This window comes from Coffea eugenioides, chromosome 5 (genome assembly GCF_003713205.1).
Source record: "Coffea eugenioides isolate CCC68of chromosome 5, Ceug_1.0, whole genome shotgun sequence".
Lineage (NCBI taxonomy): Eukaryota > Viridiplantae > Streptophyta > Magnoliopsida > Gentianales > Rubiaceae > Coffea > Coffea eugenioides.
In genome coordinates, this window is record NC_040039.1 from 38422847 (window position 1) to 38435270 (window position 12424).

General features: G+C 33.0%; 1 protein-coding gene across 1 annotated transcript; it reads right to left on the reverse strand.

Annotated features, from left to right (window-relative positions):
• Positions 1 to 2818: 2818 nt before the first annotated feature.
• Positions 2819 to 7282, reverse strand: LOC113771582 (polyneuridine-aldehyde esterase-like). The gene is made up of 2 exons (XM_027316155.1): positions 6902 to 7282; positions 2819 to 3100 (listed from the first exon to the last, which is right to left on the reverse strand). The coding sequence occupies exons 1-2, from the start codon at positions 7280 to 7282 to the stop codon at positions 2819 to 2821; spliced, it is 663 nt and encodes a 220-aa protein (XP_027171956.1).
• Positions 7283 to 12424: the final 5142 nt, after the last annotated feature.

Sequence of the window (12424 nt, forward strand, 5' to 3'; positions counted from 1 at the left end):
TTGAAGTTCAACGGCCAAAATACAAATTCTAATAAGTTGAAGAGAACACGTTGGAATTAACTCTTTTTTTTTTTCTTTTGGAAGATGGATGAAACGTTTTGTTTGACCGTAATGAAGTTTTTAACATGTAAAAGAGGTAGCAAGTTAAACAGATCTCTTGAATTAATAACTACGATCATAATTTTTTTTTCAACTATGGTCATATTTGCCAATGCATGTCTACATGGATTCACCATAGTTAATACATTAAAAAAATTTCAAAAAATTTACACCTTTTTTTTTGGCTAAGTTACATTAATCTAGCTCCCTTGGAAATTGTCTAAGTTACAAAATTCTTAAAAGACATGCCATGTACTATTAAGGCATAACATACTTATTCTCTTGACCGTAACAGAATTTCATAACATACTTATATAATTTGGGTTATTGAAAATGCAAATTAGGAAAAGGAATAAAAGGATTTTTGACCGATGAATAAAAAATTAAAAGATAAACACTCGAGGTCATACCTAAGTGGAGCAAAAGTGGATGTTAAGAACTCCGGGCAGAAGACCATAGGTGGAAAATTGTGTGTCCAACATTACGTTATCTGGGGATTGCTCAGAAAACTTTTCCGGAAGATCATCAGTAAATAAAAAATTGGAATAAATGTACAAGCAAAAGTAAAAAGAAAAAAAATAAAAATAAAACAGATACAAACGATTAAGGATGAAAATTCGATGAATTTTCGTAGAAAAATTGGATATATGTAATAATGTTGACAAGTTCAATTTGGCCTGGCCAATGGCGAATATTGTACGAATATGCAACATTGTTCATGACTTTAAAATTCTTTTATTTACCTGAAAATTTTGGAATTTCCACTAAAAGCCTTATGAAATTGACACTTTCGCCCCGTAAAGATTGTAAAAAAAAATATACATTAGCCCCACAAGCATACATCCGTCAATCCGTCATCCATGTAAATCTTCCCTAAGCCACAATTTCTGAGTCTATTCCTGAACTTGGCAATTGCCAAAAAATTGCATTGGTTTGAAAGCAAAATTGAGTTTTGAAATTTGGCTGATTCAAAGCTTTTATAATTTGTCAAATAATAGATTATAATACAATTCAAAATTACTCACCACCGTGACATACAAATCTTGATTTTTTTTTTTACTTTGAAAAGTTGCTAGCTTTTGAATAAGGTGAAAGTAGCACAAGGTGCTACTTTTCTTGGCAAAAACATATCAACTCAAAGCCAATTTCAATATTCTTTTGGTTTTTTTTTCTCTCTCCCTTTTTTTTTTTGGGTTTATTTACGGCTCTCTAGGATACACCCCTACTTTCCTGATTTTGGATTCAGGGCTTCTACAACAGCAAATTCCATAACATAATAGGCCAACTACTGATCAAAATTATACCACAATCTAGGTCACTAATATTATGTTTTACATTTTTGCGAGAAAAATTTATGCAAAAAAAAAAAAGAAGCCTTTCTTATGTACAGATGAGGTGATTACATTTTTGGACTATTGATCACTTCAGTTTATGCGCCAAGTCAGGCTCCGTTTGATAAAACTGAATCTAAATACTGAAACAATTAATTTGCTGAATATTAAGCACTGAAAAGAGATATATGAATATCTGAATCTTAATGCTGAACATATTTATACTGTTTGATAAACATTTATAGCTTAATGCTTAATAAGCTAAATTGTACAATTTTGCCCTTCTATCTGTTAATCCAAAAAGGAAATAGAACCTATGATTTAATTAGCTTAAAATTGTTAGGTATGAAAATGACAATATTTATTTTTAAATCAAAGTACTATAAAAGAAGAAATATATTATGGAAAAGTCCAAATATCGGTGCAAATATATTTTTAAATCAGAGTTTGATAAGAAAAATCCAAATATAAGCAAAAGGAAGCTGCAATAAACAAGTTTTAAATTCACACCAAATTATATAGAAATTTAATTACTTCAATGGAAAAATGTTGACGCAAAACAACAAATAATCAATTGAAAATAATGAATTTGAGATCGGTGAGTATGGTAGCAATAAAAAAAATTGGGAGAAAAAAAATGACAAAATTATGAAAGAGTAGAAAGATGGAAAAAGATAAGGAGTAGACAGATGTGAGGAGCATGGAGAAATTGTAAAAAAGTCATTAAATAGGGAGAAAATAGAAGTAGAAAGCCATTAGACAGAGAATGTCAGGTTATTTAATTAGATAAGGATTTTGGATAGAGAATATTAGGTTGTTTAATTAGATAAGGATTTTGAATGTAATTAACAAATAAGGATAGATTTGGTAGATGAGATAAAGTAGTTGAAGCAAATCTTTTGATTCTTATCAAATTAAGCATTCAATTATGATTCTTGTGCTGAAAAAAATACATATAAATTCAGCACCACTTAATAAGTTCAGCAGAAAAATTTTTATTTATCAAACATTCAAAACATTTGAATGTCTAAATGAATTCAGTTTCAGCATTTTTTTATGTTATCAAACATACACTCAAACAAAAACATAGGACAAAGTTGTTGAACTTGATAAATGGCAACTAATTCGGAAAGGGCCAACCGTCGTAATCAAATACGAAAAATTGAAAGAACTAAGTCGGAGGGCTACAATTAAGTGCACTTTTCAGCTATGTCTAAGAGATTTTGATAAAGTTGAATTTTAAATTCAAATTTTGCATATTTGTCTTTCATTCAACGCTGATAGTGTAAGAAAGATTAATTCAAACAAAAATGGTACAACATTACATGGTTTCCTTGCGTAAAAACTCCCACAATTTATGGTCCTAGAATTAAGGAGGGGGGCTACAATTAAGTGCACTTCTCAGCTATGTCTAAGAGATTTTGACAGAGTTCTTGGGGCTTCGACAACATTACCATGTGGTCTGCATCTTTGATCTCTTTCACTTCTGTCACCTCAATATTTTCAATCAGCGAATGCTGAAAGTCCGATGTAAGTACTTTATCTTCCTTGCATACAATATAAGCTCGTTTGACTGAACCATATTTCTCAGCTGAAAATGGTTTTTCCTTTGCCAAATCTTCTAATAAATGCAAGGTTGGCCTAACCAACAATTTTGCCAGTTCAAGATCCTGACAAGAAAAAATATATATACACTAAACTATACATATTCCAATAGATCCACCAAAGAAATTTCATACATAACCCTGGCAAAAGAGAACTCAAATGTTTGTTTATTTATTTTTCGGTTAGAACATTCAGATGTAGAATAGCTGTGTCACTGTCTGAAAATCAAACTTCAAATCTTTTATCCTACGCTTATTGTTAGCAAATCTCAATGTAACACACACATTTTGTTCATGGATCAAGTGATTAATAAATATTAAAGTTGTTGATATAAATTTTTTTTTAAATAATTAACTTTTAGTAGGTAAAACTTGTGTGTGTGTCAGCATAAAAGAAACATGTCTTTGCTATAAACTTCTATTTATGAAACCATTAGTATTTACATACAAACTCATTTTACTTGTAGCAAATAAATGAAAATTTTAAACATGTATTTGGGACTAGCTAGAATTACCCTTTCACTTAATCCCATTATTGAATGCTAACTAAAATGCGTTCAAGACCTCCCACTTATAAAAATAAAATAAAATGAAGCTCATTTAATTGCATTATTGGTGTTCTCATAGATGCAAAAAACCAACACGGAGGAAAAAGGGTCATTTAGAACTAGTTTCACTACACCTGAGTTGTATACTCTAACTATATGTTACCATTATTTTCACCTTTTATGGATTAACTTGCAATGTTGTTGAGTTGTAAGTCGGTTTTATTGATCTTACAGTTTAGTCGGTTAGTTGTAATCTTATATTGAAAAAGAAAATAGAAGAACCAAAATAAATTAACGTCCAAAAAAACATAAGGGCATATATACCTCAACGGAACAAAGCTGGTAAAGTCTGGTTGACAAATATATAGGGGGCCAAATAACAACGATTTTCTCGCTTTTTCTTGGGTACCATAGGTGGAAACCTCCCTGTCCAGCGAATCCATTTCTGGGGATTGACCAGCCAAATGCTTTGACAAAGGAACATCAGTTAAATCATTAGTTGGAAAAGAGTACCAAAATTATATAAATAATTATGACAATAATTTATTTCAAATTAAAAAAGGCTAGCCGATTGCAAGAAGATAATTTAAAAATTTTTTCATAAAGTCTTACGAGTTGATTCTATCAAAACAAAGAAAATCTTACAAGTTGATTAAGGTTCAACCCTATATTTGCAAACCAGGCCAGATTGGCCGTGTCATTGGTCTGATTCATTATTATACCCAAAAAGTTAATTAAATCTTCTGAAGAACTAGTTGAACCGGTTATACCAGACTTTTGAACCCATTCCCCTTAAAATTTTCTTTTCATTGTTATGTTAAAATATTATCTGAGGTATATAGTAATATAATATATAAAAATTAAAATCTTTGAACCGGGATTGAATCGAAACTCGTCCATTTATTTACCTGTCTGAGTTTAAAAACATTGGTTCAACACTTCAACCTTCTTTCTTTTGTCAGATGGAGTACTTGTTATGACAAATAACTAGAAATTACTCATCCATCAGTGTGAAAACAAACTATTTGAAACCATAAATCTGGAATATTCTGCACATACAAAAGCTACTGGTTAGTTTTCCAACATTCAACGTTAAATAGGGGCCATTTGCTCTAACGACTATCTCATTACTTGTTGGAAAACGTTTAGCAGCTTCAACTACCTTTCTTTCCAATTTTATACCTCAAGCCTCATCCTTTGTTCCTCCTTTACTATAGGCCATTGAGAAATATTAAATAGACTTGCAATTTCTCTCTTTTTTTTCCATGACAGTAAGATAATTGTAAATCTAACCATAAAATGGGCTCAGAGGCACTTGAGAACTAGCTAGATGGTTTCACAAATGCTACACATACATCAGAAAAAGGAATGCAATTCCTGCATTTCATAGTCCTAAGTAGAGGTGTCAAAATGGGTGACTTGGGCGGGTTTGGGTTGGGTAAAATGGGTAATGGGTATAAGTGAGTCAACCCATTTATACCCATTTAATTAGATGGGTATAAATGGGTAAGTCAAAAAATGAATTGGGTAACCCAATTACCCATTTATAACCCATTTATTTTAATTTTTTGTAAATTCATTTAAATTCATTTTTGCAAACTAAGTTATCAATTTATACCGCTCTTTGTACCCATCATTAGTTTTAAATATTTACTTATAATGTTCAATAAGCCTAATTACCAAATTTTTTTCATTTATACTCTATTTCACAAAATTACATATTATTTAATAATTGAATAATAAGAATATAAAAATTTGAACTAAGTACTATAAAAGTTAATATAAAAATTTAATCCAAAAATTTTTAGCCCCTAACATTTTTTCCATATATAAATTTAAAATTTCATTTTAGAAAGATAAGAAAAGAGGCTCAAATTTATCATAAATTGGTAATGCCGAAAAATGAGCAAGTTAACAAACTAAGAGAAAACAAAATAATAAAATAAAACCAACAAATAATAATAATAATGAAACAAAATTAGTTAACATCATGACAAAATGAAAAATTTGAAAAAAAAAATGGGTGGGGGAAAAGAAGAGATTTAGGGGAAGAGAATTTTAAATGGGTTAATTGGGTTTGATGGGTTACCCAATAATACCCATTTAATAAATGGGTATTATTGGGTAACCCATTTATACCCATATACAAAAATTTAAGATACCTATACCCATCTATTCATGGACGGGTATGGGTAAATTTAGTTAAGTGGGTTGATTTGCCACCTCTCCTAAGCAATGTTTTAAAGAGCGAAAGTGTAAGGTGAAATATTTTATCCTCGTTCAGACCGAGCAAAAGCCCAAGACACTGCACAAACTTTGGTTTTTTAATATTTAAAAGTATAAAAAAAAAACCAAAAAGACTATTATAAAAAATATGAAAAATATTATTAAAGATATGCAAACATTAAGAAAATTTTATTAAAGATATATTGTTATGGGATATGGAACTAACAAAATAGAAAAATATGGTAAAAAATTGCTAAATTACATAGACATACTGAAATGGTTACGGTGAACTTTGATTTTTATATTCTTAATGGTCAAATTATAAAGAAACTATGTTTTGGATTAAATAAGACATAAACATAACATGTGAGCTTAATTTTACGAGGTTAGTCAAAACACAAGGACTTAATAGGTAATATTAGATGCTTTTGTAAATGGAGCCCTGCATCACTAAACCCAGGTGCCGCCAATATTTGCAAATCGTCCAGCATCACTAAATCTCTTATTTCATTGCCCTTTTTCTGTTTTCATCCATTGCTCCATATCTTCTCCCCTCCATCACTAATGCTAGGTACCGATCAGGAATAAAGAATAAGGTTTTATTCCCTATTCTCCTTCACTTTGTTCCATGAATTTTGCTGTCTGTTGGGGCATATGGAGCGTCGGGACGTTCGCCTGGGCACGCCTCCATCTTGGAGGCGACCTCCACGCATTTGCCCCATAACACTTACACCACATCACCTTGCCCCCTGGACTTTTCAGGTTTCCCTCGCCCTGGGGGTCACTCCGAAGCTCTCCCCAACTTTGCCTTTAAAACCATGGTCCTAAGTCATTTATTTTTTTAAATTTTTTTAGAAGAAGAGGAGTGAAATTTAAGAAACGAAACGGAAGCAAGGACATTATAATCCAGAACTTCTAATTCTTGGGGCATTAACCTTAATCACTAGATCAAGGCTACCTCCGCAGTTTCGTTTACTTCAATTAAAATGAATATCGGATTTTTATTGCCCACGTTCCTCCATCCTTTTTATAAAACACACAAAAAAGAAAGCTATAAGGAAAAAAAAAAGCATTACAACCGTTATCTAATTACCTGTTCCAGAGGATAGGATCGTGGATGAAGAATATCAGGCATATAGGCTGTGACAAAAATAGCAATTGAGATCTTTTCAGGGTAATTTTCCATGGCAAGGGCCAAGTTAAAGCCACCATAACTATGGCCAACTAGAACAACCTTCTCAGCAGGAGGAATTGAAGCCATGAGCTCCAACAGTGGCAAGCTGTAATCCTCAAGTGTGTAAACCTCATCTAACCTTTTTGGATTGATCCCTGCAGCGGACAGATCTATGGCTGTGACCCTTTGTCCAGCAGACTCCAGCAGAGGCTTGAGCTTGTACCAGCACCAAGCCCCATGGCATGCACCATGTACAAGTACAAAATGCTTTTGTTGCTTAACATTAATGGCAACATCCATTTGTGTCTTGTCTTGAATTCTTTTGGAAAAATCCACTCCTTGGTTTCCTTGATAGCAGATATATGTTTTAAGGAGCAAAGAGCACAGTCAAGTATCAATTCGTGTCATTTCCATATTTTTTCTTGCTAAAAATAATTTTTTAAATTTTGTAGGGCCCTCTACCCACTATGTCTGGCCCCGAGTTTTGGCTTATTTGACATTGATTCCTGTGATATTTTAAAACACAAACATTTTCAGTTTGTAAGGTTACATCTAATTAGAGCTTAATACAAGTTGAACCGCCGGCGAGTTACTCGTGAGTAATTTAAGTCAAAACTCGAGTTCGGTGTTGATCAATCTTGAGTCGAATTCGAACTAATCAAGTCGAGATCGAATTCAAATTTGAATTAAAAAAATACTCAACTCGTTAGTTTACGAGTTCGCTTGATTATATATATATATATATTATTTTTTATTTTAATAGTATTTTATTATTTATTAAGAAAGATTACTATTTTATTCATTTTAAAAAAATAAAATAATTATTTTTAATCTTTCTAAACTCGAGTTCAAATTTGAACTTTACATTGAGAACTCATCGAACTCAAGTTCGAGGTTGAGCTTGCTAAAATTAAATCGATACTCGATTCGACTAGGTCAAAACTTAACTTGATTAGAGTCGACTCCTTTGCAACCTATACGTAACTCATAATAAATGACTAATAACTTAACAATATGACACGCCAACTCAGAATGTCTAGAACGACTACTAACATATAGTTGGACTAACTACTCAATATTACGAGACACAAATTCAAAACTTCTAAGTTCTGAGTCGCCAACCTTGATTATTAGATCAAGATGTTATTGGCTAAACCAGATTAATAATTAGGTGCCACTTGTAGTGCTGAAATTGGAGACAGCGACCCATGAACTGGAATGGAAGCAACACCTTGCGGATCCCATGTGATACTACACTATTATTCGAATAATTCATTTCCATAAAACAATGGCTAATTACTTAGATTATTGGTGAAAAAATAATAAATCGGAAGAATGTTGTTCTGATAGGAAGTAAGTACGAAACAAAAAAATATATTTTTCTATTTAAAAAAAAATGACTAGCAGCCGGGCTGACATAGCCCAGCAGCATATGCAAAAAGTTAAAAAAAAAAAACTCGTGTTTTGAGTAACTCGTTTTGAACGGCTTGAATAATTCGCTTGAGTAATTCGCCCAAGAGATGGCGTCTGACGGTGCCGTTTCTCTCTCTTTATTCTTGTCGCTCTTTTATACATACTAGTTTTTTGCCCTGACGCTGTGCGTCAGGTAGCTGGGATTTCTTAATTTACTATAATGGGTATTAGTCTGGAAAATTGGAGTGTGAGAGGAGTAATTAATTTACTACAATAGGATTTGTTAGATATAGTGTTTTTGTATGTGCATGGGGAATGGACATATCGATGAATAGATTTAATGAGAATTTTAATTATGATTTAAAGGTTTTAATACAAACAAAAAGAATGTTAAAATGATGGAGTCACTTGAGAAGTGGCATCGCGAGAATTTTAATACGAGTGTTAATTATTTTCCAGTTTTACAATTTTTGTCGTAAGGCGTAGGAGCACAGGATAAAAAGATATATTTATAAAGGAAATAGATAAATTATCACCTGATAAAATGATAGATGTAGTAGAACATTTCTAAACAAGAACGGCCAAAATGAGAGGAAATTGTTTTGCATGACAATATGGACAACTTGGAACATCAGGCAATAGAGCAGGTTCTGTAGCTATTGTAGTTAATGGATCAGTCACAGCTCGTTTTCTAGACCGACGTTGCCTACGCAATGATGGTTCACCAGCATCTAAATTTGTTGATGGAACCTCGTTAGCACCATCAGCAATAGACGCAGATACATTTTGTTCATTTTCCTGCAAACCAGCCAAAGCATACTTAAGGACCATGAATTCAGTGTGGCAGAATCAGTCAATCTGAATTGTAATAGACAAAAACTAATATCTCACCCACTGGTTAGTCTAGCCATAGTACATGCCTAGATAAAACCACCGGTAATATAAGTAGTCTAACATTTATTGCAAGGGGTCTAAACAACAATCTTATTGCATGAAATATGCTCAAAATAAGCACAAACATGCGGTTGGAAATTGCTCTGCATCACTAAGCAATACTGCAGGCTCTGTAATTATTGTGGTCAATGGATTAGTCACAGAGCGTCTTGTACGCCGACGTCGCCTATGCAAAGATGATTCACCAGCATCTGAATTAGTCGTTGGAACCTCGCTAGCACCATTACCAGCAGACCTAGATACATCTCCTTGATTTTCCTTTAAAACAACCAAAGCATAGTTAAAGATTGTGAGTTTAGTATGCTTAACTAAGTCAAACTCGTTTGTCTTACCAAAGTACATGCTTAGGCTTAACCACTGTTAACATAAATAATTTAACATTTATTCCAAAAGATTTAAACAACAATTTATATTGCATGAGACATGCTCAAAATAAGCACAGACATACAGCTCGAAAGTGCTCTGCATTGTTCTCTGCAAATGACAATACTGAGCCCGAACCTAATGAAGATTCAACGACACCCATATTTGGCTGATTCACAGCATTTCGGTCATGTATATTAAAAGCTGTGACAGCTAATGTACACACTCCTAATGGCGCATCATTCTTTGTCCCACGCCGAGCAGCAGCACGTTGCTCGCGGCTCCTTCGATTTTTCTCAGCACGAGCCTCTTCCAAACTTCCATATACTCTATTTCGACCCATTCTCAAAGCATATTATACACAGCTGAAGCGGAAACCAAACAACGCCTAAAATGAACTATACAAAGAACCACAGCAACAAAAAAAAATTTCCAGCGAAGCCAATCAAACAGTGAAGTACTTCAAAACCAAAAGAAACTTTCTCAAGTTATTTCCGAAGCTACCAAAAAAAACCAAAAAGAAGAGTGAAAGCTAAAAAAAAAGATCCTGCTGACCGCATAAATTGTTCAAGTTATTTCCGAAGCTGCGAAAGAAAACTAAGAAAAAAAATCAGAGCCAAAAAGAGATTGAGCTCACGGCCTAAGTTTGCTGAACAGTAAAGCACTTCAAAACCAAAAGAAACTTTCTCAAGTTATATTTGCTGAACAGCTGAGAACACAAGCAAGAAAACAATGAGAGCAAATTGGTGACCGAGAACGAGCAAAAGAGAATAAGAGCCATGCGGACCCACAAACCGCTTCGGACAGCAACGACCAACCACGCGTGTAAATTAAAAGAGAGCCACCTGGACATAAGTGGGAATGTACAACGAAACCACTGCCACCCATCATCAAAGGACCAAAAGGCCCCTCAAAGCCAGACAAATCACGGCATAACCGGCTCATCTGCACTGTTCACAAGGCGTTGGACGCTTTATATATGTAAGATATAAGTATTACATGTCCTTTTTGTTAGAAATTTTGCTTAACATAGTTTCGAATAGACTTGCTTTGCTCGGTACTTGACTGTATTTAGCTTCGTATGTAGTAATATTTCTTTAGATGTTTAAAGTATTTTGGAATAATTTGATTGGAAAAATTTATTTGGTTAGATACAAATATTGTATTGGCTTTGAAATTATTGTGTTAATTGCAGTGTTGGGTAACGGAAATCAGACGGAAGAGAACAGCTACTTTTTTTTTTTGTGGTTTCGAAACTTATTTGTAGTTTAAAATTGTAATTATTATTATTGTAATTATTTTAAGTGTCTCTCTTATGCTACAAAGTTATTCATTCCAAGCTAGTTTAGTTTCTCTGTTTGAATGTGTTCGAGCTGCGAACTTTTTTTTTTTTGGTGCAATAGAGCTGCGAACTTGATGCAGAATTGTTTTTGGTAGTATAATTTTTTAACTAGATATATAATGTGCCAAACTGGAGATTATTCATTTAAAATTGAGTTACGATTTAAATAAAGAACATACTTATTCAGATTGAAAAGCTTCAGGGTCGGAGCATTTTTTTTTTAACATTTTGTAGATGCTGCCGGGCTGACACACTGGGCTGCCAGTCATTTTTTTAAAAAAATATTTTTTTGCTACCGGGCTTAATCAGTCTGGCAGCAATAGTTTCGTACCTACCCTCCTGTCAGAACAACATTCTTCCGATTTATTATTTTTTCATCAATAATCTAAGTAATTAGCCTAAAACAATGAGGTAAAAATTCTCAAGAGTATAGGGCCTAGCTTCAATGGCTCTTTGGTTGTTCATGGGATACTTTCAACTAATAAGATATGAGGGATCTTTTTTTTTTGGCTGACGAGGGAACTCGCAGTCGCTATCAGAGAGTATGCATTAGAAAAAAAAAAAAAATAGCGGTTGCGGATTCCCTTGTCAATAAAAAAAAGAAAAAAAAAAGAAAATTCCTCATATTTCTTTGAATATTGACACATGCAGTTGGATGCTAAATTAGTGGAACCAAATTTGCTTTTTTTTTTTTTGAGTATTTTATTGATTGCCTAATTTGTTTTCTGAGTGTCCACAGTCTCTCTTTATGGGATTCAATTTATATACTGGAGATATACAAAAGCAATGTGGTCAATGGTTATGTTGATTGAAACTATATATACGTCTTCTAATGAGGGTAATCTCTAACACACATAATATCATGTTCAGACAAAATTGACTTCATAAAATCTTTCAATGATATTTTCTTTGATTCAAAAAAGATATACACTTTCAGGGTTCATTGCACGTTGGGCGTCATTGCTGATGTTTCAGCAAACCACATTCTTGAGTTTTCAACTTTTGCAATCTATGGTCAACCTGAGAAAACCCAACCGCCCAAGTTAACAAGACTTTTAGGTATTCATGTCTATTTTGAGTACTAATCCCATATGGACATCAAGTGAACGGCAACCAAATTCATATTGAGTACCTAAAAGTTTTGTATGTGCGTGCGATCTAGCCACTACTGCTAGAAGAACTGCTTGATTGAACTATATTGAATTAATGCAATTTAAAGTTAGTTTTGCTTTTCAAAAAGAAAAAAAATATATAGTGAACAGCACAGACAATGCATTTCTAGCCAAGGGTATAATATCATTGAATCATTTTCAAATTATAATTATAGTGAGGAAGAGGGAAGAAACATTTAACACATAGGAAAAACAAAA

Coding starts and splice junctions, on each gene's coding strand:
- LOC113771582 (XM_027316155.1), bottom strand. CDS start 7,282: ATGGATGTTGCCATTAATGTTAAGCAACAAAAGCATTTTGTACTTGTA. Junction 3,101..6,901: donor GATCCTATCCTCTGGAACAG/GTAATTAGATAA, acceptor TTTTCTTGTCAG/GATCTTGAACTGGCAAAATT.